The sequence below is a fragment of the Simochromis diagramma genome, unplaced genomic scaffold (genome assembly GCF_900408965.1).
Source record: "Simochromis diagramma unplaced genomic scaffold, fSimDia1.1 OVJJ01000580.1, whole genome shotgun sequence".
Classification (NCBI taxonomy): Eukaryota; Metazoa; Chordata; class Actinopteri; order Cichliformes; family Cichlidae; genus Simochromis; species Simochromis diagramma.
This window is the reverse complement of record NW_024387396.1, coordinates 1,326-28,539: the sequence shown is the minus strand read 5'-3', so window position 1 is coordinate 28,539 and position 27,214 is coordinate 1,326. Positions and strand designations below refer to the sequence as shown.

Sequence of the window (27,214 nt, the reverse complement as noted above, 5' to 3'; positions counted from 1 at the left end):
AATGAAAGCAATCCACTGGTGCTCTGTGTGACATGGAGAGCAGCCAGAAAACACCTTTGGCTTCTTGGCAGGATTATTTAGTCGGTTCAGGCTGAAGATTAACTTTGTAGATGTCTACTCTATGTATAGCAACATGAAGATTTTGGATTTGTTTGTGATCCTCCTGTACGGTAAGAAAAGTTTCTTTTAAACTTATGACACACACACATATTTACACAAGCACACACACACACACATATTTACACAAGCACACACACACTGGTTTTGCTTACAGAAACAGTCAGACAGGTTTGTGCATGTTGATCTGGAAGATAAGTTCTCAAATGCCGCAGGTTATTCTCGCATAGTTAAAGCCAAAAGAAAGAATTGTTTTTTGTTCTAGGACCAAGTGTATGTTTGCACCAGACTTTTACCATAAGAAGTATGTAAATGGGACAAAACTGTAGTCCTCTCATTTTTTAAAACAATAACGGGACTCAAACACAAACACACTGAAACTGAAGTCCAGCTGTAATCCAGGCCTGAGTTCTGAACAGTAAGACAGTCAGTGGGTAAAATATCACAGGCAAGGGGGAGAGATGACAGACAAAATATAAAAACAGCAAAGGTAAACACACACACACACACACACACACACACACACACACGCACACACACACACACACACGGCATTATTATAGACAGGAGAAACGTCTTGGAAATAGTCTTTGAGCATGAAGAATCCACATCTGTCACTGGTGGGCAGATAAACTGAGTCCGTTGATACAGCCATCCTTGGATGCGCATCTGAGGCAAATGATCAGACGGAGCAGGTGGTGGTCAACCTCCCGAGCAAACCACACCTCATCCAAAGTTTGGGCATGGAGGTGGTCACCACGTACAAGCTGCTGGGTGTTCACCTTAACGATAACCTGGACTGCTCAGAAAACACTCAAACTCGGCACCAGGACCAAAGTCGACTGTGCTGACAGGCTGAAGTCTGCAGGACATTACTGAGGATGTCTGCAATCTTTTATCCAGAGCTCTGCTGTGGAGGCGGCAGCAGAGAGAGGGGCAGGTAACGGCTAAATAGCCTGGTGAAGAGGGCCAGCTCTGTCCTGGACAGTCCCCTAGACCCCATAAAGGAGGTGGGTGGGCTATTATGCACAACATCTCTCATCCCTGCATGAGACTGTGGACGGAGACTGTGGACGGAGACTGTGGAAGGAGACTGTGGACGGAGACTGTGGATGGAGACTGTGGACGGAGACTGTGGATAATAATAATAATAATAACTTTATTTATAAAGCACTTTCAAACAAAGTGCTGTACAACTATTTAAAACTAAAAAGATAAAAATAATAATAATAATAAAAGCGATACATAGCAATACAGGTAAAAGACACAATACAAGTTAAAAACAGTAAAAATTTAAAAACTAAAAGCCATAGAATTAAGACTTGTAAGATAAGGTGAACAAATGTGTCTTCAGCTTAGTTTTAAAAACCTCCACAGAGCAGCCTGCCTAACATCTTGAGGGAGGTTGTTCCACAGAAACGGGGCATGAAAAGAAAAAGCTCTCCAATTGTCTTTTTTCTGACTCTAGGAACCTTTAGAAGGCCAGAGTCCTGAGATCGGAGAGCACGGGATGGAACGTAAAGATGTAAAAGGTCGGAGAGGTATGAAAGTGCCAGTCCGTTTAAAGCCTTGTAGGTGAGCAGCAGGACCTTAAAATCTGCTCGAACCTGACAAGGTAGCCAATGCAGAGATCTCAGAACAGGGCTAATGTGCTCAAATTTCCCAGTTCTTGTTAAAATGCGAGCAGCTGCATTTTGCACCATCTGGATGGAGCGCTATCACAGGTCCTTCATCCCGACAGAAGCCAGGCTGTAACATTATAAACAGGATGAACACTGTTTATAAATATGTGTGTATAACTATCACTGCCTGCACTTTATGTGCACATAAAACATCTTGTGTTATTTTTCTGCACATAGTAACCATTGAATCTTTTTATTATTTATTTTTTCTATTTTTATGTGGGATCAATAAGGTCTTTGTCTATGTCTGTGACCTCAGTTTCCCAGTGTGCCTCAGGTGTGGAGGTACTAGAGGGGGCGGAGTTTGTTCTCCTGCCCTGTGAGTTTCCCACTTTTGAAGAAAAAGAATCCACAGCTGTGTGGAGTCGCTATGACCTCAATCCCTCCACAGTGCACCTGCGTCGACGAGAAGGCGATGACCTCCAGAACCAGAATGAGCAGTTCAGCGGCCGAACATCCATGAATCCCGACGCTCTGGAAACTGGAGCCCTCACTCTCACTCTGAAAAAGCTTCAGCTGTCTGACAGCGGCAGCTACAACTGCACCGTCCGTAAGTTTGGAGTAGAACTGGGTCAGTCAAGAGTGGAACTGCAGGTTCAGCGGGTCAAAGGTGGAGGTCAGTGCAAAGAGATTCAAAATCACATGGAGTGTCACAGAGTGTTAATCATTTTATGTTAACATCATGTAATGTTCGTGTTTTCATTGTGTTATAAGTTCCCATCATTGTCCCAGTGGCTCTGGGTGTCCTGGCTGTAGTTGCAGCTGTCATCCTGGGTGTTGGAGTTTACTTCAGAGGCTATTTTAAGGAAGGTATGTTGTGTGTGTGACGTGTTTGCATTGTGAATAATCTGAATCATCCCTAAACCTCAGATTTGTTTTACTTGACTTGCAGTGTTTTTCTTCTTCTTAATCTATTAGTTATGTTAATAGGTTGTTTTAATTGTCTCCTTTCTTTCAATAAAACACAAACCAGTATTTCCCCATGTTTCATGTTCTTAAGGAATCCTCCAGCACATTTTGCAGAACAGGCTCCTCTCTCTCATTGAGGAGCCTGAGGACAAACGGCAGCTATTTGTCTAGAATCCTAATTGAATTACTCTTTGCTCCCCTCACACACTTTACATGTCAAACATGGGGGCTTTGACAGACTGCGCGCACAAATCATTATTTGTTGTTCTTACTTCACAGTCCCACAGGTGGATGTGGATTCGGGGGTGGAGTCTGTTCAGCTGCCCTTTATAACCACAGGTCACCGACATGAAGATGTAACTGTAGAGTGGACTGACAGCTCCAACAGGATAGTGCACGTGTTTAAAAACGGTTCTGGCCACCTTGAAAAACAGCACTGGTTTTACAGAAATCGAACAATGATGAACAAAAACCTGCGGATAGCTGTGGACCTCAGCCTGACTCTGAAATACCCGACAAACAGAGACGCACTCACCTACACCTGCACCGTCTATAACAGGGGGGGAAACATCCTAAAGAAGAAACAAGTGAAGCTCTATGTCAGAGGTGAGTGCTGAAGACAGAAGATGAAGATGTGAGTCAGGAATTGAAGAGCTTGGTGACCACACTGATAATCTGTCCCTGAGGTGAACAGGACTTGATGAGTGAGCTACAGTAAGATCTATTAAGTTAGGTTTTTCAACCATTACTTTTTTATCAGCTCAAACTGAAGATGTGACACAAGTCCGAGAAATTAAGGAGTTTAAGAGAAATTTTAAAATACATTTTTAAGTAGTTCCCCATCCTTTTTTACATATGAGGCTCAAAGTAATTCTACAAATAAAATAAATAAATAATTTAGAATGAAAATATTATAATGATAATGTTTTTGAGTCAATGTCAGCCTGAAAGCACCAGGATTTTGAGGATCAGATGTTTTTGTGGGAAACTCACATGAGCTTCTTCTATTTCTTCTATTCCACACTAAAACAACCTCATTAAAATGCTGCAGGCTTTCTCTGGGCCTGCATAGCCCAGAATAATAGCTTATTTAACAAAAGTTCATATTAATCTACATGTAGAGAGAAAATTCAAAGGAAATATTAAGTAGGCAAGCTCCCATAACAGTCTATGAACGTTTCCAGTTTGGGTGTAGGAAGTGAAGATAAAGACAGATGGCACCGATGATAAATTTCTTCCCATAATTGATTTAGGACACCAAAGATAACACTGTGTCTGCTCAGTGGAGCAACAGGACAAATCCCAGGCTGCAGCCAGTCAAACATGTTTTCAGTGCAGATGTTTCACTTCATCCAAACAAAATGTTCTGATGATGCTGTGTTCAGCTCATTGTGGTATTTTTTCTCCTTTCAGTCCCCCTGGTGGAGGTGGAGCAGGGGGTCGAGTCTGTACAGCTGCCCTGCAAAACCAAACTTCACCTGCTTAAAGTCAGTAAAGTGGAGTGGACCTGCATTTACATCCGGACCACAAAGGTCCACGTGTCTGAGAACGGCTCTGACCAGCTTGAAGAGCAAGACCACTTTTACAGAGACCGAACGAAGATGAATGAAGACCTGCTGAAAACTGGAGACCTCAGTCTGACCCTGAAATACCCCACAGACAGAGACAACGACGTCTACACCTGCACCGCCTACACCAGCGAGGGAAACATCCTGCTGAAGAGAGAAGTGAAGCTGAAAGTCAGAGGTCAGCAATGAATTTAAGTCAGTTATTTATACAGCACCAAATCACAACAACAACTGCGTCAAGGCACTTTATATTATAAGGTAGTTCCTTCATTAATACAGAGAAAACAGAGAAAAACCCAACAATCATATGAGCCCACTATGGGTAAGTGCTTTGGTGATAGTGGGAGGAAAAACTCCGTTTTAACAGGAAGAAACCTCCGTCAGAACCAGGACTGGGGCGGCCATTTCTGACCCATTCCAACAAAACGATGGCTGATAAACAGACATGCTGTGGTAGAGAGGCAGAGGTTATTAATGACTAATTATTACATTCAGAGAGGTGTATTAACACATCATCACAATCAACACAATCATCATCTCGGCTCCTCTGACGACCTGTTTGCTGCTGTCTGCTGCTGAAAGGCAGTGAGGAGAGGGGACACTCGGACAGTGCATTTATCACGTATAATGTGTTTCCTGGATACACTGCTGCTTTTACAGCATTCAGAGATCGATGGCTCCGTGTCAGAGCTGGCTATGAATTTCAGACGGCTCAGACTTTAACTTAACAAAAAAGTTATCAATCGTTCTTTTCATCTTTCCTTATTACCCACACCTACATCCACTCTGTCAGGCCCAGGCTGCTCACTAGGGCTGGGTATCATCGCTGATTTCTATAATCCCTTTGATTCTGATTCACGAAGTCCCGATTTGATTCAATTTAGCCTCAGACAGTCAGAAATATTATAATTCTGATCATTTATCAGCACTGATACATGTGAGACTTCATCAGAATTGTGAGCATCACAGCAGATGTCTTTGTGTCAAAGTAACTGAGGATAAAACAGAGAAAAACATGAAGGAGATTTTCCTGGTCTGGCGTTTTATAACAGATAACCTTAAAAATATTCTACAGTAGATCAAAAACTGTAGAAAACCATGAATCGACATATGAACATTACCTGATGCTGCTGAAGTGAAGCAGAGCAAAGTTACAGAGGTTCTTTTTAAAAGTGGAATTAATGATTATCAAATGTGAGTTGTAGTTTGGATCTTGTCTGTGAAGCTTCTCAGTGATCCAGGTCATCGTAGTCTAAGGAGTGTGGAAAGGAAAAACATCTGGACTTCTTTAAGTTGCTTGAAGACGTTTCACCTCTCATCCGAGAAGCTTCTTCAGTTCTAGGACCTAATTGGTCACACTCTAGGGACTCCCCGGCAGACTACACCTATTGCAGCATAACTAAGGGAGGATTCAGGGTCACCTGGTCCAGCCCTAACTATATGCTTTAGCAAAAAGGAAAGTTTGAAGCCTAATCTTAAAAGTAGAGATAGTGTCTGTCTCCCGAATCCAAACTGGAAGCTGGTTCCACAGAAGAGGGGCCTGAAAACTGAAGGCTCTGCCTCCCATTCTACTTTTAAATACTCTAGGAACAACAAGTAGGCCTGCAGAGCGAGAGCGAAGTGCTCTAATAGGGTAAACTGGTGTAAGATCCAATAAAGTGTCATCTTGTCATTATATGCTCCACTTTCTTGTAACTAGTTACCAAAATAGATTGTACTGATACAATACAATAGATTTATACACAAAATGAGTTGAGATCAGGAGTATCTGTACTTCATTGATTTGATTGATCGCAATCTGTGTGTTACATGAACACACAGATTGTAGCTTTGGGTAAGTTTAAGGGTCCAAATATGTGTTTCACTCAATGATATACAGATGAATTTACCCTTTTTATGTAATCTTTCTTTTTTGGATTTTTTGTTAATAAATGGTAAATGGCCTGTATTTGTTTAGCGCTTTACTCAGTCCCTAAGGACCCCAAAGCGCTTTACATTACACTCAGTCATCCACACATTCACACACACATTCACACACTGGTGACGGCAGCTACAGTGTAGCCACAGCCACCCTGGGGCGCACTGACAGAGGCGAGGTGATAATTTGTCTCCCTTTATTAAAATTAAACTACCATAAAAAATTAGAGACTCATTCTTTCTTTGTGAGCAGTCCCACTCAAATCCTACTAAAGTGGACTGAAGGCAACAATTCAAAAGAAATGAAGAACAACCAATAAAATACATTAATCCTGAATTAAATTAGTGTAGTATATTTCATCTTTAGGAAATCAACACAAGCAAAGACAAACATCATAGTTTGAGCCTAAAATTGAATATTAAGGTTCTCTTTGGAATCATTGAATAAAACTGCTGCTGTGTCATGTTGTGTTTGTTGTCCTCTCAGTCTGTCAGGTGGAGGTGGAGGAGGGGGCGGAGTCTGTCCAGCTGCCCTTCACAACCACAGAAAACCTGCCTGAAGATGCTGAAGTGGAGTGGTGGCGCTATGAACCTGAACCACCGATGACTGTTCACAAATATCACGCCGGCTCTGACCAGCCTGATGCACGAGACCAGTTTTACAGAGAGCGAAACGAAATGAGAGACGACTCACTGAAAACTGGAGACCTCAGTCTGACCCTGAAACTCCCCACAGACAGAGACACTGGAAAGTACATCTGCAGAGTTGAGGGGAAAGGGATCAAGAGAAAGAAAACAGTTCTGCTGAGAGTGATGAGTCAGTGCAAATACCTATGAAATATTTGTTACAGTGTATTTGTTTATAAAATGACAATAACAATAATTAAATGTAAATATCAGACTGCAGCATAAAGAAGCTTAATAAGGTGTTTTCTAGATTCACTGCTGTCTGTACAGCTCATGTTGTGTTTGTTGTCCTCTCAGACCGTGTGGTGGAGGTGGAGGAGGGGGCGGAGTCTGTCCAGCTGCCCTTCACAACCACACAAAACCTGCCTGAAGATGCTACAGTGGTGTGGAGACGCTATGAACCATACAGGAAGGTCCACGTGTATGAGAACGGCTCTGACCAGCCTCACAAACAGCACCAGGTTTACAGAGACCGAACGGAGATGAATGAAGACCTGCTGAGAACTGGAGACCTCAGTCTGACCCTGAAACAGCCCACAGAGAGAGACAGTGGAGAATACAGCTGTAGTGTCAGCAGCAAAGAAAGAAGCATTTCAAGAGAGACCACAGTGCTGCTAAAGGTCAAAGGTCAGTATGAAAATATAAGTTTGTCTCTTGTTGTCTGTCCCTGTCTGACTGTCTTGTCTCTGCAGGGAGAGTTCAGGTCCAGGATCAAACAGGGAACATCAGGAACAGAAGCAGCTCCATTGATCCGACTCCTCTGATGGCTGATCAATCAGTTTGATCTGTGCTTAGTTTAGGATCAGCTTTTAGTTCAAGTTCAAATCAAAGTCCCTTTCTCATGACTACACTTTAAGAAAGGGACTGGAGCACACCAGCCTGATGGCAAAGTTCCAAGACTTTTGGGGAAAAAAACCCTGGACTGATGAGTGTGTCATTACACACTGCGTTTCAGAAAAGGAAGCTCATACCAACAGTAAAATATGGTGGTGATAGTCTGATAGTCTGAGGCTGTTTTGCTGCCTCGGGACCTGAAAGACTTGCCTCCCTAAATGGAACCATGAATTCGGCCCTCTTAAAGAAACAATTCTTTAGGAGACTATCTGCCATCCGTTCTCATCTGACCTGAAGCGCACTTGGTTTCTGCAGCTGGAGAATTATGCAAAACACCCAAATAAGTCAAAGTTCTTACCTGAATCTGATTTATATCCTGTGACATGACCTTAAAAAGGTGGTTCATGCTTGAAAACCCAGCAATGTGGCTAAATTACAACAATTCTGCAACAGTGAGTGGGCTGAAAATCCTCCACAGTGCTGTTAAAGATTTATTGCAGGTTGTTACAAATGCTTGGTTGCAGTTATTTATTAAATTCAGGGGGCAATAGCTTTTTCTGACATGTTCATCTAGGTTTGGGTTTTTCCCCTTAATAATAAACACATTTATTTAGAAACTGCATTTTGTATTTACTTCTGTTCTTTGTATAATATTGTAATTCAATTAATGTTTTATCACTCACCTTTGAAAGTTCAGGTCAGGGGTTAACGTGTAATAATGAGAAATAACAGAGAAAAACAAAAGGAAGGTGAGACATAGGAAATCATGATTCATGGCAAATGAAATTTATCAATAATTGAAAGCCATCCTGACAGTTATTACAAATTAATATTAGCAGGTTAGGTCCCAACTGATGACCTATAAAGATCTGTGTCATTACCAAAGTGTCACAAAAGAAACATCTCATGATGGGTAAAACCAGTGAGCCGTCTCAAAACCTTCACAACCATGTTGTTGCAAAACATACTGAAGGTATTGGTTCTAAACTACTGAAGGTTCTAGTGAGCACTGTTGGGTTCTTAATGCAGAGGTGGAAAGAACATCATTTCACCATATATAATAATGATCAGAAGAGTCGTTGAAGAGCCAAGGTGCTACAGAAAAACCTGGAATCAGCAGGTACAATTGTTTCAAGAAGGCATGGCATGTAGGTCACCATCCATGGTGCCATTGCTGAAGAAAAAGCATGATGAAGAGCATTTAAAGTTTGCTGATCATTTAGAGAAGCCAGTGAAATATGGTCTGGTCAGATGGTCATATGATTGTTTGGTTTTTCTCTGTAGGGTCTACCTTACAATATAAAGGTAACTGTTATTGTGATTGGTCGCTATATGAATAAAATTGACTGGAAATGAAAAGATGACTTGTCCATGGATATGCAGACTGGAGCATCCAGGAAATGATCCCATCAATTTTCCAACTGGGAAACGATCTGCTTTACCTCCTGAGTTGGCAGATTGACACCCCAAGTTGCTCTCTGATGCAAAGAATGAATGTTAGCATATCTTAGCTAGAAAGCACTAAAGCATGGACAAAGTGCTTGTCTGGTTGAATGAGGCAAGTTCTTTAAAATGACCGTTGCTGTGAGCTGATGTCCTGAAACGGTTTGTGTCCACAATGTGGAAAAACCATGGCGATGTGTTTCCAGACTTTTGACTGGCAGCTTTCAAGACAATGTTTCATATATTCAGCTTCAGCTACGTGCTCTGATGTGTGACTTTCAGAAAAGAAGTTGGTGATGGCATTTATGTGGCTCGTTGGTCTAGGGGTATGATTCTTGCTTAGGGTGCGAGAGGTCCCGGGTTCAAATCCTGGACGAGCCCACCTCACGTCTGTAGAGTTACAGGGTTTTGTTTAGGTTTCATCCAGCAAGAAACCTCTTAGAAATCCGTTATCTACAGCCTGAAATCACACGTTCCCATAGTACCTCATACAGATGTAGCTGAGAGATCTGATTTCCATTTCTTACAATTTAAATTCTCCAACAAGTTTTTTGAAGATAATTATTTGTCTTTCATGTTGGCCTAACAAAATAACACAGAGTATTATTTTAGATTAAATCAGAGTTGGTCTTTGTTGTTTGCTTTCTCTTCTGTTTTTTTTCTCCATACAGGTGACCCAGGTGTTTTTTTTTTGTTTTTGTTTTTTCTTTCTTCCCCCCCTTCTCACCGTCTCTTCTCCCCTTTGGTTTTCTTTCTCTCCCTCTCTTTCTTTCATTCTTTCTCCCTGTCCTGTCCCGTTTGTAGCAACTGAAAATAAAATAAATTCATAATTATAATAAAGGTCAATCAAATGGACCAATATGGCAAGGCCATGATGATCCACTTGGTAAAATAAATCCGCTTGGCATCTTTCTTGGCTTTAAGACAACAATTCTGATGGCTAAAGATCCAAACGGGACACAAAAGGAAAAAAAAATAGATTAAATCAGAGGGTGAAATCCAAACTTGTGCACAGAACTACAAAAATACACAGCTATCTATCAAATATTATAAATGTGTAACTCTTTGACACAACATTAACATAATGCATGTGGAAAAATGCACATACATTTCTTTCTTTTGCACAAAGATTGAACATCAGTAACTATTAATACTTTAGTATCACAAAGGAATCTAGTTCAGTGCTTTCTGCACACATGTAGCTTATCTACCAACTTAAATACAAGTTTACAAATTGGATTACAGCAAAAGTCTGAAATGTCAGCTGTTATTTGGAGTGTAACTAAAGCAAAAAAACAATTAGTTGGAAAAATAATGCTGGGAAATTATTTTAGTCCTTGCCAAGCTCAATACAGGACGGCTACACAGATAAAGGTCAGTAAAAATAGTGTTCAAGCTTGTGGTTTATTTTCCGGCTCTACATAAGAAACGCTTCAACCACGAGTGATGGCAGTTCACTGATCATCATTTATAGATGTAAACTGGTTGTCTGTGTAAACGAACTGCTGCTACTGCTCTAATCCAGCTGAGCACTCAAGACTCAGCTATTCACACACTGCTTTCTAAGCACCTTTATCAGACACTCACGTTTGGATGGAGGCGTCAGAAAAAATTTGGGGTTCAGTATCTTGCCTAAGAATACTTCAGCATGCAGACAAGAAGACACATTTAGAAGACAACCCACTGCATCACATGAGCCTCAGTCAGTGTTCACAGTGCACAGAGATCCTGCTGGTTTGCTGTTTATGCATTACTAATGTAGATTTATTTTTGACACGCGTGTTTAAGGTTCTGTGCCCAAACTGACAGTGACTGATGGCAACATTTAGACTGAAAACCAAACAATGAAACTCTGAGAGACAAGGACGATTATCGACTCTGTCCACACAGTGGAAAATCTGTTCTTAATAGAGGAAACATCGTCTACATAACAGACCCAATCAGCAGGAGCGATGCTAAACACAGCAGCTGTGGTTTCCTGTTTGATGAAAACAGGTCGTCTGCCTTCATGTTCAGTCGTCATGTTACAGATACTAACTGAACTGAACCTTCAGCAGGTTTTGGACGTTTATGAGACAAATTTAAATCACAAACTTTCATCACTTTAATCCTGCAGGTTTGAAACTGTTTTCTATTATTAGAAAGATTCTTTGTGTGTTTCAGGTAAAGTGTGATGCTCATATGTAAATAACATCTTGTTTTGTTTCCTGTCCAACTGGCCAGCTTTGAGATGAAACCAGTCATTTTTAACCAGGACATGTCCTTTAATGCACATATTAAACAAATATGTAGGACTGCTTTCTTCCATCTGAGCAACATCTCTAAAATTAGAAATATCCTGTCTCAGAGTGATGCTGAAAAACAAGTTCATGCATTTATTACTTCTAGGCTCAAAATCGTTTTCTGTGCCTGTCATGAAGAGCTGTGTGGCAGGCAGAGGCAAGACCCAAATGCAGGACCTGGAAACAAAGGGGTCAGCTAAAAGAGGCAGTGTTATTAATGTTAGAAGATACTCAGAAAGAAACATAAAAATACAAGAGAAACAAACAAAGAAAATTAGAGAATATAAACAGGAAACTACGAAGGAAACAGAACTCACAGAAGAACACAGCAAAACAGGCACGAGGGAGACTGAGGACTTAAACACAGGGATGGGATTACAAACACAATGAGACAGAACACAGAGAAAACAGACAAACGCAGGTACATGAGCGGGGAGACTGAAAGAATAACAAAACACAGAGAAGAGGCTGGCACAGACTGGACACGAAGGAAATAAACATGAACAACAAGAAATAGAGAATAAGAAATATAAATAATGACGACTCTGACAAATAAGGGAACCTGAGCTCAAGAGACACCAATATAGGACTAGAACAAAGGTCATCGAAACAAGAGAACAAATAAACACATAGTCCATAACGAACACAAAAACTAGGTCAAAGACTGAGGACCATCACAGGACACTCTGTGTCAAACATGAGTGTTCATAAGTTCAGAGTTTTGATCAGTTTGAAATGATGGAAGCAGCTCCTGAAAGTGACGACTCTTCACCTCGCAGTAGACCTTTGTCAGAGTTCAAGCTGCACAGACTCAAACCAGCAGCAGGTCGATTTCTTTAGTTCCCCGTCAATCCTGGTTCCTCAGGAGGAACTTGCTCCCACAATGACATCACTGTGTGAATGAATGGGAGTGAATGAAGAAAGGAGGAAGCTGATGACTGCCTGTAAATGTTCCCACGGTGACTGACAGAGTGAGACTGTCCACAGGAAGTCAGCGGGTCTGTCCTCAGCTTCCTGTTCACACTTCTTCTGTGGTGTCTGTGGTTCCTTTAGCTTCTGTAAAAATGGGACAGTGTGTGCAGTCATGGGGCAGGTCACTAGAAGGGTGAGGCATTTATTGTCCTACCAACTTTAAAACCTAATTAAAATGTATATGTATGTAACAAATATATGAAACTTTAAACCTAATTTTTAAACTGAAACTTAAAGAGAAAAAAGTTAATGATGGATTGCATTTATGTAACACTTTTCTAGGCACCCAAAGTACAGTTCCACAGTCACTCTCACACACTGGTGGAGGGAGCTACGGTTGCAGCCACAGCTGCCCGGGGACAGACTGACAGAAGCAAGGCTGCCATATCGCACCATCAGCCCCTCTGGCCAACACCAGTAGGGGAACTGTCTTGCCCAAGGACACAACGACCAGGACAGAGAGAGCAGGAGGGATCAAACCGGCGACCTTCCAGTTACAGAGGAGCTTCCCAATCCCCTGAACCACGGTCGCCCCGACAGCTCAGCATGTAATAACACTGGGACATGAGTCATATAGGTGCAGCCTCCCTACCTGTGTTCTCAGGGGTCTGAGTGATGATGTCAGCATTGGTCATGTGTGTTTTTGGGATGACATCATCAAGACAAGAACATGCCAATGAGTGACTGAATATCCGGGATTTATTTACAACTCACTGAACTTGGATTTCCCATCAAACCTGTTTGCCTGCTGAACTGAATTCAAATATATATTGTTTTCATTTAATAATAATCCTGCAGAAAAATCTTAATTCTTATGAAGACGTTGTGAGGGGCTTCATGAATCTCTCTCTGAAAAAGAACTCATTTTGTTTCACTTTAAACACTAGTCACACAAAGAGATGAAGACAAGAAACAAAGTTAAGAACATCTTTTGCTGTGTGGTAACTTTACATCTTCCTTTGTTCAGTCCTGTATCTCAGCACCGGTATCTGCTGACATGCACTCTCTCTACTCTCAGACACTGTTTACCTCTACAGAGTCCACAACATTCAAATAGCTGCTAGACTGAACTTAAACACATAAAACACTTCATGGTTTATGTGTTTTACCTTTGATCATTTCCCACTGATCTCAACAAAGAAGCTCCGTCACAGAGAGCTTCTCTCAGCAGTTAACCACACCAGCAGCACCTGTTTTGATGTGGGTGAATATGAACTACTGACTCAGGTGACTTCACTATTTATGTGCTTTTACATCTGATTACTGCTACTACTGTGTATAACCCTCAGATTTACATGGCAATAGAATAAATAATATGGTCACTGAACTAGCTTCTCCTGCTAGTCCCAAAAACGTGACTCAAAGTGAGAGCTGACTGGGCTTTTTCAGCTGTAGCCTAAACTGTGGAAGCATCACCCTGCCCTCGTTAGTTCAGCCCACTCGCTGCCTGTCTTTAAATAATGTCTTAAAAAGTGTTTTTGCTCCTCAGATTAGAGTCAGAATGAGAGCAGTACATTCTCACCTTGTACTGGTTGTTATTTTCCTAATTTTGCTGGTTTGTAGAGTATTTTTATTAAACTGTCCAACGTGTGCTTCTCCGATTTATTTTTGAAAAGATACATCTGGATTAAAAACAAACCAAATCCACTCAAATTATTTTCAATCTTCAGTTCAGGCCGACTGCTCCTGTTACACTGTGTCATACACACAAACCTGAATTGACTCCCATCAAACACGATCATATCTGTTTAAGCTGCAGGATTTCCTGTCTCAGTGCCACGTCTCTCTCTGCTGACTGCCTCATGTTATAAACACTGAACTGACCAACGAAACCACAGTACAGGTTTAATTATGAAACCAGTGACAGGTTTTACTGAGGAAACAGGAACCTGAAGAGTGAACTGCACCTGCTGTCAATCCCACTTTCAAAACACTAGTTTGATAAATTTGAGAAGAAGATTCTCATTGTTTCATTGACCACATTTTACAAGCCCAATGAAAACAATTTTGGGTTTATCTCTCATTGATGTCCCTCGCTAGAACACAGGTGAATGTGTACCTGCAGTGTTTGTCCTCAGACTGGAGTAAAGTACTTCAGGTTCGCTGGCTGGAGTCTTATTGGTCCAGGCTCTACTGGTGACCTCAGCATAGGTGACATCATTTACTGGAGCTGACTGGTATCTCCCTGCAAAGATGAAGTGATCTGAAAGAATACTAGTATTTGTGTCTGTGGAGTTTTAGTCTGAATCTACTTTCTAAGTGTTCTAAAAATAGAAATGCTGATGGAGGCTGTCTTGATGTGTCCAAGATGATGACTTTGGATGAAAATTTGAGACAGACGCCATACCTGTGCGCTTCTTCCACAGAAGATGAAGTACAAACAGAACCAGAACCAATAGCACCAGGGAACCTATAGCAGCTACAATTGGGAATATGAGGGAGGAGGGGGGAGAGGGAGAAGGGGGAGGAGAAAGAAGGGTAGAAGAAGAGGAGATATGAGTGTTTGTGAGTGACGTTATGGTTGTTGTTGCTTCTTTTGTTGTTGTAAACAAGGCTGTGGTTGAAGGACCTGCAGGAGAGATGAGGAAGCTGCTTCAGTCAGTTTATCATCAGCTCAGCAGATTGGCTTTAAACAGGAAGTGATGTCAGTGTTCTGACCTCTGACCCTCAGAAAGCTCTGAGGAGATGATCCAAACTCATCAGTAGAACACCAGTAGAGACCTTCATCAGACTGCTGCACGTTAATGGTGATTATGTGCTCTGATGTAGGTCCAACAGGACGTCCATTAAAGTAGAAATAAGCTGCAGCTGTGCCACCAGTTTTCTTCTTACAGCGTAGTGTAACATCACTTCCTGTACTCACAGGAAGTGCAGGGATCTCCAGGATCACATGTTTATCTGAGGAAAAGACCCACAGAGTGATGTAGAGGTGGTATAACAGTCTGCTGTTAGTAGGGATGGGTATCGTTTAGGTTTTATCCGATACCGGTGCCAAATCGGTACTCTTGAAATGGTGCCGGTGCTCAAACGGTGCTCAAACCGGTGCTTAAAGAATGGAGAACACAAAATTGGTCCAAAAACCTCATGTTCAGCTGTTTTTTGTAAAAAGATAACAATGTTAGCCTTTTCTGCAGCTATGGGGCATATATGGTATCACTCTTGGCTGGAAGCAGTGCTTAAACAATGGAAAAAACACAAACTTTGTCCAAAAACCTCTCATGTTTAACTGTTTTCCACTTTTTCTTTGGGCATTTTAGCCTTTTTTGCCAGGGTGAAGGGAGTATCTGCCATCAAACAAGAAGACAGCTGCATGTAGCTATGATGATGTTTGCTAGTTCACCTTACATGCATTAATGTAATAACGTGGTTAGCCTACTCAACGTAAATTACACACGAACAACATTAAGCTACTCACACAGAGAAGAACGGCTGCTGCTGCATCATCATCCTCATCATTTCTGCTACACTGGCAGGGCTAGGGGCCAGGACTCTCCTCTTCGGGTTTTTGGGGGATGTTGCATAACAGGCAACCCACCCGCACTAGATGTGCTCGGTGTGAGGTCTCGCAGCAAGCTATCAAATACGGCGCATTTCTCTGCTTTTAAAAAAAATGCTATGCGTCGCCAGGTGTTTCATCAGATTTGAGGTGTTACCTCCTTTGACAGTATCAGCTTAAAGCACTTGTTGCAGGCTGCTGAGTTTGCATATTTTGCTGTGAAGTACAGCCAGACTTTTGACCGCTTCACCATGGGCATTTTTAATCTGTAGCTCTGCTCTAAAAGAACGCACGTACCTGGGCCCGCCTACTATCCTCGGAAATGTAAAATTATTGGCTAGAAGTGTATCACAGCTCAGGAAAAAAAAGCACCGAAATAAAGCACAGAAATGTGCGCTGCTTTTCGGTCTGGTTACTACCGTTTATGTCAGAACCGGTGCCGGGACCCATCCCTAGCTGTTAGTCTGATTAAATGAAGGACTTCATTACCTGATACAGTGATGTTGACTTCTTCACTCTTCTCTCCAGCTTCACCTTCACACCAGTAAACTCCACTGACTGGCTCGAACTCATCAAAAAAACAGGATGGACCATTTATCCTCCCGAAGCCCCGCCCACCTGCTCCACATGACTCAGTCGCACTTCCTGTGTCCCTCTTCACCGTCCATCCATCAGAGCCCAGCTGACCGTCACATGTCAGAGACACTGAGGCTGCTGTGAAGAACTGCTGAAGGTTTGGACTGACGCTCAGAGAGACTGGAGGACAGACGGACAGTTTCTATCAGTGTTTACACTCAGTGTTTGTCCTGGACCATGGTGCACTTCATCTACTCACCTGCACAAACAGTCAGTGCAGACAGCAGCAGCACACACACACCTGCAACAGGAGGTCAGAGGTCAATGAAGGTCAGAGGTCAATGAAGGTCATAGGATATTAAAGGTGAGAGGTCACTGAAAGACATTGGACATTATGACCAGAAGGCAGTAATAGGCCTGGGAGAGCATCTTCTTTGTTACCATGTTCACCCTTCACCCTGTTATGATGGCACTTGTTTAGCCATTTGTCACATAGACTCTGGATGTTATATTTCAAAGCTGCACACTGGTTATCTGTGTAGGTCACAGTTAGGTGTTGTGAGAAAGTTGGTGACACCCAGTTGGTGGGGAGGTCCTGGTGGTGAAGTCTTCTGTTCTCCTGTGTCAAGAGTGTAGACAACAGCTGTTGAAACACCTTCTCTTTTAACGTCTATTCAACTAAATGCTGTGTTATTCATCTTTAGTGACTGTGTACCTGCCCCCCCCTCTCTCTCTCTCTCTCGTGCTCATAAGAATAAAAATGAATAAAAACTTGCTGATTACTTCTACCCATGTGACAAAGTGCAGGAAGACCACGCCTGGGTGCATATTTTTGGTAATAGCCCGTCACCAGTAGTAACCATCTATTAGCTATGACGAGCCACCTGGGAAGGCGAGACAAACTTTGGAGCAGACACAAGACACTTTGTCGAGAGACACTTCTGCATCGATGACGGGCTGATTTCAGTTCCCACAGAGGCTGCAGCCATCGATCGGCTTAAGCACACATGTGCAGCCGAGTCCAACCTCAAACTCCACAAAATTGCCTCAAATAGTTTCTTAGTCATGCAAGCCTACACCCGGTGTGGAGTTCTCTCCGTATGTAATAGTATCTTCAACCTCTTGTATACTCCGAGTGGCAAACAGTTAAAGAAAAAAAAAACATAAACATGTTTAATCAATACCTTTCATAACTTTAAATGCAAATAGAAATTATACATTTTAAAAAATGATGCAAACAACAAAGTAAAATGTTGCTATTTACCCCAAAATGCAGCCAAGGCCTCAGATTTTTTACACAATCATTTCAAACTATTTGCAGAACAATCAGGTGTGTTGCATCAAATAAGAAGGCACACAAAGTATTCATGCAACTCCCAAAGAATAGGTCCTGTCCACTATAAAACAGAGGAGAACACCACAAGGTCTGACAGCAACCTGTGACATTCACTAGTATAACTCACAAAAACCCAATAACTGCATAACACACTAACTACAGCCTCCAAACACACTAAACGTCACTAATCTCTCACATGTGAAAACTCTCTCTCTCTCTTTCTTTTGCTCTCTCTCTCTCTCATTGGTGTCACTCCTAAAACTTCTCCCTCTTCCTAAACAACCAAACGCCACATGTTGCCATATCATTTTTTGATTGGTGGACATGGTACACTTCAACATGAATAAGGAAGGGAAGTGGTGTTTTTTCTTTTTCACTCGCAAGTGGAGAGCGTTTGCTAGCGCTGTCCTTAGAAAACGCAGTTGCTGAGGCGGCTGAGGTCATTTGGAGTCCAGGGAGCGCTTTGAAGACCTTCTGTGACTCTTTGGTGGCATCTGTCATTTTTTACAGTGTTGTATGTTGGTACCTTAGGTCCCACATCTCCAGATTCACTAACAGCTTCTTCCACCCGGGCCATTCGGACATTTAACAAACACCATGTCCCCTCTGTTCTATCTCTGCTGTGATCCCAACAACCTACATGTAAAGGTCGTCCAAACTAATAAAATTGTCAGGAACTATAGTGGAGAGAGAAAACAGGCAGCTCCCACCCTCTATCTGAACATCAGTTTTGAGTGGCTATACAGTATATCTGCAGAGATACGGGCAGTACAGGTACAGCAGTTAGGTATTAAGAAATAAAAAAGAAAAGAAAAACATTTCCACATTTACTAAAAGCAAACAATGTAATGATATTAAAGTAACTCCCTGATGGATGACATGAGCAATGAATAGCTTCACTGATTTTATTAGGTTCTCTTTGAGTCTCAACCTGCTGCTGTTTGAAGCTCATCACCAGAAAAACAACAAAACATACAAACTCTGAGGGAAATGACCAAAACAGTCTCCAGTCTTTTGTTAGACTCTGTGTTTATAGTGGAAAATTTGCTCTTATTAAAGGAAGTGAAGGCTACATAATAGGCAGATTAGAAAAACGTGTGGTGAGTGCAACTAGCAGCTGTGGTTTCCTGAATGAACGTCGATGTTCGAAGAAACTAGGTTACTACACCGGGGGACCCCATCCCTGGGGTGGACCCATTTTTGTTTTAGCGTGTTTTGGGGTTTAAAAGCCACAGAGACGCGGTGCTTAGGAAAAATGCATTTCAGCTGTGCTGATGCTCCTGACACGTATAAGACTGGGGAAACCTGCATTCAGCTGGACCTGAAAAACACTATGTCCAGATAAACACAATCAACTTTTGGAGAAAAATAAAAGATTCTTCATCAGACTAACAACTAAAAACATGACACTTACCTTAACAGTATGGGCTACATCAAATATATTCAAGACCGACAACAACACTTCTCACTGCTGCTAATTTTAACAAAACTAAACAAAAAGTAGAAAAAGGCAATTCACCAAGTCTTGAAAAGTAAAACTGAAAAATAGAAACACAGAATAAAATAAAACATCCAACCAGATCTTTACCACCAACAACATAAAATCTATCTTAATTAAATGGCCAAATTCTCCAATAAATTAGCAATAATAAAGTAAGAAAAAATAAGACATTCAATTTATGGACGCTCAAATTAACAGAGCGACATTAAACGCACCTCATTGCCTGCCGTAGCGTTCTTCGCAGCTGCACTTCACCTCAAAGGTCGGTTAATACATCGGATTGAACTTAACCAAAGTCCAATTAAAGGAAAATAAATGTTTCTAACAAATACAATGAAGAAGATTAAAATAATTCACTGTCAGTTACTGTCGCTGTGAGTTTGACGAGGTCAGCTGCTTCATTTGGTTCTGCCTAAAGTTCTCTCAGTGATCCAGTGTTTATATGATAAGATACGTGTTTAATGCAGAAAGTTGGAATTACAAGTTGGTGAGAAGCTTTTTAACAAAGGTTTGATTTAAGCTTTAAGTTCAAAGGTGAAAGAAATTTCACGTTTGATGAAGGAAGATCAAGGCTAACAAGGACATAGGTCAAAGGTCAAAATAAGGTAAGGTGAGAAAATATAATAGATATATATAATCAATCAATAAGGTGAAAATATCAGATAAAAGGGTTTTTTTGGTTATAAGGAATAAAGAGGTCAAAGGTCAAAACAAGAGTACTGTTAAGTTAAAATTAAAAGGTCAAAGGTCAGATTAAACAGGTGACACAGAAAGGATCGGCAAAACTTAAACAAGGATAAAGAAATAATACATTAAACAAGGAAATAAATTCAAAGTCTGAGTTAATGAGAAATTAAACGTTTAAATCAGGTTAAGAGTTAAATTTGAAGCTTTTCTTAGTTAAACTAAATAAAATAATCAGAATAAACGATTGGAGGAAAAAAGCAAAGATGTTGTGATCAAATAGTTTGTACGGCAGAAAGAAAAACATGTTTCAGTAGATTGTATGTTGGAAACCACAGTAGACTCAAATCATTGTTACTGAGGAATTCTGCCTTAAACAGTAAAGTGTTCTTTAACAGTGTGTGTGTGTGTGTCTGCAGCTGTTCTTTGTGTTGTTGCTGCATCGTTGCCTCAGGGGGAAAGTTGTGTGTGTGTTATGCAGACTAGCAGAGACTGCAGCTGTCAGCAGCCACACACACTTTCTATTCTTCAAATCAAATCACAGTGAAACATGTTCACTGACAGCTCAGCTTCAGCATCGTCTTCATGCTGTGACTGCAGCCGTTCAACTCTGTTTGTCTTTAACCCAAATCATCACAACATGCAAATATAATCATCAAAATGATGTGACTGGAAGGATGCAGCAGTCTGTGCTCCACCTTTCTCCTCCACACCTGCAGGTGGAGAACATGGATGCATGAATCTCTACAGAGTTCTTTGAATATTATCCGTCTCATCAGTTTTCAGTGAACAAAACTCCTCACAGAGCCAAAATAAGCAGTTTGTATCCAACATAACTCAGCTGGACTCTGATGCTCCGTATAACAGCCACACATGAGTCTGGATTCACTCAAAGCATTGAACAAACTTTATTGTAAATGAAGCTTTTGGACATTTGTTCTCTGATATTTGCTCTTCAGCTCGAGTCTCCATCAGTGGGAACATTTCCTGATTCAACTTTTCTTCTGTTCAAATCAAACTCCATGAGAATCAAAGTGTGAATCAGAGTCCTGATGATCAGATTCTATAGAAACATGGAGACTGTAGAGGATTTACACTCAATATGTTCATTTGTTCCCTTCAAGAAAAATCAATCATTCATCCAATTAAATCAGTCGTTGATCAGTTTGATTGACAGGACAGATGATCAGAGGTGCAGAGTTTTTACCTGCATAATTTAGACTGGGACTGAAGAATGGGTGGAGTTTGTGAGTGAAGGAGCAGCCAGTAAAGGAGTAGATCAGAGCTGCAGCACCTACATCATAAAAGGAGACCAGACCCTCCTCATAATCCACAAACACCCCCACCTTCTCAGGACCAGGATGAAGACAGAGATCAACTGGAGGGGAAGCAGCAGCTTTGTACTCATTTCCATTTCTCAGCCACACAGTCCAGAAACCATCCTGAGGACTCAGTGTGATTTTTCCCTTCCTGTTGATCGACTCTGTGGCCACTCCTAAATCCCACTCAGTCTTTCCTTTAACCTGAACCTCAAAGTAAAATCTGCCTGAAGAGAAACTCTGCTCTCCTAAAACATTAGCACACTTAGAAAATCTCTCTGGGTTGTCTGGAAGTTTCTTCCTCACATCACTATGATAAACTTGTTTTCCATCATCAGACAGGATGAGTTCAGGATGAGCTGTATCAGGATCCAGAGTCACATCCACCTCATGCTGCTGCACCCTCTGCAGCTCTGCAGCCTCTAACAGCTTCTTCTTCATGGGTTTCCAGACTGTCTCCTCCAGCTGAGCTACAGCTCTCCCCACAGTCCCCTCATATGATGGTGGATGAACTCTGACCTCTGTCCAGTCCTTGCTGGGTGGAGCAGCTTTCAGGGAGGAGAAGCTTTGGAGGAGGTGGAGGTGGTCTTCAGAGCGTGAGAGCTGCTCCACCTCAGAGCTTCTCTCCATCAGCTCAGAGATTTCCTGTTCCAGATCTTTGATGAGACCTTCAGCCTGTTTCTCTGTAGCTTCCTGTTTGTCTTCGTTCTCCTTCATGAGCTCCTTCAGGCGTCTCTCAACAGACTCCATCAGAGCCGTGAGGACCTGAACACCTTCTACTTTCTGTCTGTCTGCAGCATCTTTACTCATCTTCACCGACTCTGTGATCTCCTGAATCTTCAGTCGTCTCTTCTGGATCATCTGCTGAATCTCAGCCTCTGTCTTCTCCAGCTCTGCCTTCTTTCCTTCATATTCTTCTCTCAGAGGAACAAACTCGTGGTTCTTGTGGTCTAAAACAGGGCAGAGCACGCAGACACATGTCTGGTCGGTCTTACAGAACAGCTCCAGGAGTTTATCGTGCTTCGTGCACATCCTGCCTTCCAGGTTCTCCACAGCATCAATCAGCTGATGTCTTTTCAGACGTTTCAGTGTCAGATGAGGCTCCAGGTGAGTCTGACAGTAGGAGGTCTGACACACCAGGCAGGACTTCAGGGCCTTCAGTCTGGTTCCAGTGCAGACGTCACAGGGAACTTCTCCTGGTTTGGCAGCTTGTTGCTCTGAGCTGCTGCTGCTGGCTTTCTGCTGAGCTTCACGTCTGAACTGAGCAACCATCTCAGAGATGAAGGTGTTGACCCTCAGCTGAGGTCGAGTGTAGAAAGTCTCTTTACACATGGGACACTGACAGATGACATTCATGTCCCAGTGCTGACTGATGCAGGTTTTGCAGAAGTTGTGTCCACATGGTGTAGAGACTGGATCAGTGAACACATCCAGACAGATGGAGCACAGAAACTGATCTTCAGATCGCAGATTGCTGGCAGCAGACATGTCTGCACTCTGAGGGAGAAAGAAGAGAAACATTTGATTCAAAATTGACTTTAAATTTCTTTTTTACAAAGAGAGAAACAAGCGTCAGTAGTCTGAGGAGCTTGGAGAGAAAAGCGTCTGGACTTCTTTGAGTTTCTTTTCATCACAGAAGCTTCTTCACCTCATCCTCAACACGGACCAAGGAATGAATACTGCACTTTTGGAAGAACTCCCTCCCCTGCAACCTCTTATCGTCAAAGGGACTGAGGTGGAGAGGGCAAACAGCCACAGATTCCTGGGACTGCAGGTTACATCAGACCTGAGCTGGACTCTCAACACTACAGCAACTGTGAAAAAAGCCCAGCAAAGGCTTTATTTCATTCGGCTGCTCAGGAAAGCTGGCATGAGCCACCACCCTCTCACCCAGGCCTGCAGAGGACTGATAGACAGCATCCTCACCGCAGGCATCACTGTCTGGTATGGAAACACTACACAGACAGAGAGGAAGGCTCTGCAGAGTCAGAAAGTCTGCTGAGAGGATTATGGGAACAACACTTGCATCCATGGACCTGCACATACAAAGCTGCACATACAATCTCAGACACAACAGAGCGGACAGCAGCATCACACACAGAACACGATTCTTCAACAGCTTCTTCCCCACAACTGTCAGACTGACGGCAAACAAAAACACACTGAACACTTAAAATAACACAGCACTACTTAACCTCACTTTGAATGTATCATCGGTTCACTGACCATCGGGCAATACACTCACAACAGACTTGTGAAACAGATCTGTGGAACAAATGTGCAATACTGTGAGTGCGATAAGAGGTAGAGAACTACACACTCTCTGTACATTTTCTTCTTTTTCTTTGTATATAGAAAATAGTACGACTACCCTACTCCGGACTTCATTTCTATCCTTCTGCTTTTTCTGTCTTTATATTGTTAAAGTGTGATTTGACTTGGAAAGCTCTGCACAAGTATTCCACTGTGCATGGACTGTTGGTCCTGTGTGCAAATGTCAAAATAAAAATCTTGAACCTTCAGTTGTCAGAGTAACTGGTGGAGACCCAGCAACACATTCAGACACAAACTGGTTCATCTCAAACACAAACTGAACAACGTCGTGTCTGCTGTACAGTGCAGCGTCCAGATGAACAGGATCAACAGGATGAACATCTTTTTAACAGTCGTTACAAAGATGTGAAGTTGTTTGGCTGACACAGACAAACAGTATCCCACATTCTTGATTTTTAGCTCACAAACACGTCTTATAAGGACTTATTGATCCTGAAATGTTGGAGGTTTTAGCTCTTTAAACAGTAAAGTTACAGGAGGATACAGATAATTATCAGGAAAATGTCCTCGGTTTGTTAAAATGATCCCGTCCGATAACACACGAGAACAATAAATGTATAATTTTCTGATGTAACCCACAAACTGAACGGTCACACTCATCTTTCATGTTGTCACTAAAACATCACTCCTTCCACGTCTAGTTGGTCGTGATGGAGGCGGAGTGCGTTCGGTCCGCTTTCCCTGCCCAGCCGATGTTCCTGACGCAGGGAAACAGATCCTGTTGGGGATCCCTACCTTGGCACAACACCTGTCTTAATGTGGACGCACAGCTCTGTGAAAACGACTGAAAACACTAGTGTGGACGCGGAGCGCTGTTTTCAAATCTATCTGGGCGAGTGTGGACGTAGCCTAAGTGGCACCATGGAGAAATGAGGTGGCGCTCTAGACCCTGATGAAGTGAACAGAGTGAAGATTTGTGTAGAAGCAGGAAGTGTGATCAGCTGCACTCACCACTGTTGCTGAGAGAAACCTGATGGACTCCAGTGAATCTTCTTTTAGAGACAAACAGGACTCGACTGCAGCTCTGCTGCTGCTCTCTCACACTTTCACTTCTGCAAAATGACGTTGGGCTTCTTGTTTTTCAGGTGTTGCTCCGCCTCTTCCTGCCTCTCCCTTTACAGGAATCAGCCGGTCTGTACTCAGTGACTGTGTGCAGCGGGTGGAGGAGTGAGGAGTGGTGTGTGGGTTCACACAGTAATGACGGCCTCAGGTGATCAGGAGAAACTCACCTGGATTTCCTTTTTCCACAGCAGACTGAGAGCTTCAGGTGAGCCCTGAAGGAGGTCTCAGACACAGGTGGTAAAAGTACACACAGTGTGTACTGAAGTAGAAGTACTACTGTTAAAAATACTCCAAGTACTAATTCAACTTCTTTACTCAAGTAAAAGTAAAAGGTACTGGCTGTGAAATGAGAGTAAAAAGAGCTGATTGAAGAACATTTCTAACACGTGTTTATACAAAGCTGACTGAACCATGTGCTGCATCAACGTGATAATAAAATAATATTATTCACTTTGTTTCTAATAAATATTTTAGCTTGAAAAAAGTTCATATCCGGTGGCGGACGCCCTCAGACATCGGTGTGTTGGTGGTTCTTTGTGTCCGGGGATGGGCGTCCCGGTACACACCGGCTCACTCCTTGGTGGCTGCTTATCAGGGCCTGGAGCCTGGGGCTCGCTCGGGCCACTTCGGAGGTGGGGTGCCCTTGGCCTCTTGGCCTGGGGCTCGGTCACTCAGGCACAGCTGGCTGCCGGCGGAGTTCACGGGCGCGTCACTGCAACCCCCCTTGACTTCTGCTCCGCCGCTGCTGAGTGAGCCCTCATCTGGGACTCTCCTCAGCTCTTACTGGGACAGTGGCGCGGCTGCCCCTCTGTTGGTCTCTTGTGTTCTGGGGGCCTCTGGATGTCTGGAGTTTTGATCTCCTCCATACCTGCTTCATGCCCTGGAGGACGGGGCTGTGGCCCCCCCACACCCTCTAGCAGATCATTACATGAAGGAACCTTTTAAAAACAAGCGCGTCCATGCTCACAGGTGTACACACGGGTGATCACACACAAACTACACCCTTTTTGGCTCCTACCTCAAAGCACACTGTGTTCTGTTGATCTTACAATAATGTTTAATATTTAGTATTTACTGTTATAGTCACATAGATCATCGTGATGTTGTTTATTCTATTGCTCTAGTCTTCCTCTGCTTGTTTTCTTTTTTCTTTCTCAACAGGTGATCCAGGGAAAGGAAAAAGAGAAAAAAAAAGATGATGAAGCAGATTTTCATTGTCTTTTCTCTCTCTCTCTCTCTTCTCCTTTTTCTTTCCCTCTCCTTCTGTTAACTTTCTCCTGAACTTTTCTTCTTGTTTTTCTTTCCCGTCCCCGAGTCCAGTCTGGCCTGATTACAATAACTTACGGTATAAAAATAACTAATAAAGACCAAATAAACTATGACAATCAAGTGGACCAGTATAGCAAAAGGCCCACTTGGGAAAGTAAATCTGTTGGGCATTTGTCTTGGCCTTCAGACATAATTCTGATTGCTACAGTGCCAGACAGGACACACACACACACACACACACACACACACAAAGAAAAAGATAGACTTGAAAAGCTCAATTGAAGGCTGGACAGCCCTGATGCCAAAGGATCCCAAGAAGCAAGTGGTCTCACCCGAATACCTCGGTACCTCATACTGAATCTTGTCCATGCCCGCTATGACTCCCCACACCCACTATCAGATCGTTACACGGAAAAACCTTCTGAATACAAGTGCACACAGGTGTGTGTCAAGATGAACCGAATCAACCTTTTGGGACTGCAGGGAGGGCACTGGCTGCCTCGAGAGCGAAATGCCGTGACCTGTTATTGGAGATACAACATCAGGAAATCTTTATGTGGTATTAACCTGCTGTGCCCAGAAAATGGCACAGCTCATGGTGTGTTTGAAAAGCTGGGAAATCTAATATTGGATGCACTTAAGCTGCAACTGGGAACCAGCAAGGTAACACATTCACATTTAATGAAGTTTGGTGTGAGTGAGCAAGTATTTCACTGAGGCAATTCAGTTCAGGGGGATGTGTAGGCTGGGATATCATCCACGTAGGCTTCTAGTTGAACAGCGTTGACCAGCCTCATCAGGAATGTTGCTCGTTCACGTCTGCTAAATTTTTAAATCCAAAACTTCAATTATATTGTACGAAATGTTCAGGTGTGACAAAAGCATGTATGCATGATTACAGTTTTTACTGCCACGAGGACTGGACCGGATTCTGGACCGGAGTTTTTCCCATTTTGTGAATAAGCTGTCGGTCCACCATTTACCTCAGCTGTCAGTGCTGGAGCTGAGAAATGTCCACTTTTATTTACTCTCAAACAGGGTGTAACACTTTGTGCATGTTAATAAAGCTCACTGCTGACCGAGGACAGCCATGCTGAGGTGAGCTGTCGACGATATGCTAAACTGTTGGTTAGCGTTGGTATTAGCCTCTGTTAGCCTCTGCTAGCTGCAAACAGCAGCTTTTCCACTTTCCTTGAAGTGGATCCTTCATCATTTGTTTGTATTCA

General features: G+C 42.5%; 3 protein-coding genes and 1 non-coding gene across 8 annotated transcripts; 2 read left to right on the top strand and 2 right to left on the bottom strand.

Annotated features, from left to right (window-relative positions):
* Positions 1-8,820, top strand: LOC120720383. Of its 5 annotated transcripts, XM_040010051.1 has the most exons (8): positions 4-170; positions 2,059-2,415; positions 2,514-2,609; positions 2,988-3,314; positions 4,122-4,454; positions 6,681-7,010; positions 7,178-7,507; positions 7,573-8,820. In XM_040010051.1, exons 1-8 carry the CDS (start codon positions 122-124, stop codon positions 7,662-7,664), a joined length of 1,914 nt encoding a protein of 637 aa, XP_039865985.1. In that variant the 5' UTR covers positions 4-121; the 3' UTR covers positions 7,665-8,820. The 5 variants fall into 5 exon arrangements, with proteins under 5 accessions (XP_039865988.1, XP_039865987.1, XP_039865984.1 ...); XM_040010053.1 differs by having other exon boundaries at positions 2-170; positions 6,681-6,694; positions 7,192-8,820; XM_040010050.1 differs by having other exon boundaries at positions 3-170; positions 7,178-8,820.
* A 646-nt stretch (positions 8,821-9,466) lies between these two features.
* Positions 9,467-9,538, top strand: trnap-agg. The gene has a single exon. It is a non-coding gene; the product is annotated as a tRNA-Pro (tRNA).
* A 1,583-nt stretch (positions 9,539-11,121) lies between these two features.
* LOC120720384 lies at positions 11,122-18,396 on the bottom strand. The gene is made up of 6 exons (XM_040010055.1): positions 18,346-18,396; positions 16,397-16,685; positions 15,070-15,309; positions 14,759-14,830; positions 14,471-14,596; positions 11,122-12,495 (listed from the first exon to the last, which is right to left on the bottom strand). Exons 1-6 carry the CDS (start codon positions 18,394-18,396, stop codon positions 12,458-12,460), a joined length of 816 nt encoding a protein of 271 aa, XP_039865989.1. The 3' UTR covers positions 11,122-12,457.
* Positions 18,397-20,888: 2,492 nt separating this feature from the next.
* On the bottom strand, positions 20,889-24,900 carry LOC120720381 (E3 ubiquitin-protein ligase TRIM21-like). The gene is made up of 2 exons (XM_040010049.1): positions 24,609-24,900; positions 20,889-22,820 (listed from the first exon to the last, which is right to left on the bottom strand). Exon 2 carries the CDS (start codon positions 22,809-22,811, stop codon positions 21,150-21,152), a length of 1,662 nt encoding a protein of 553 aa, XP_039865983.1. The 5' UTR covers positions 22,812-22,820; positions 24,609-24,900; the 3' UTR covers positions 20,889-21,149.
* Positions 24,901-27,214: the final 2,314 nt, after the last annotated feature.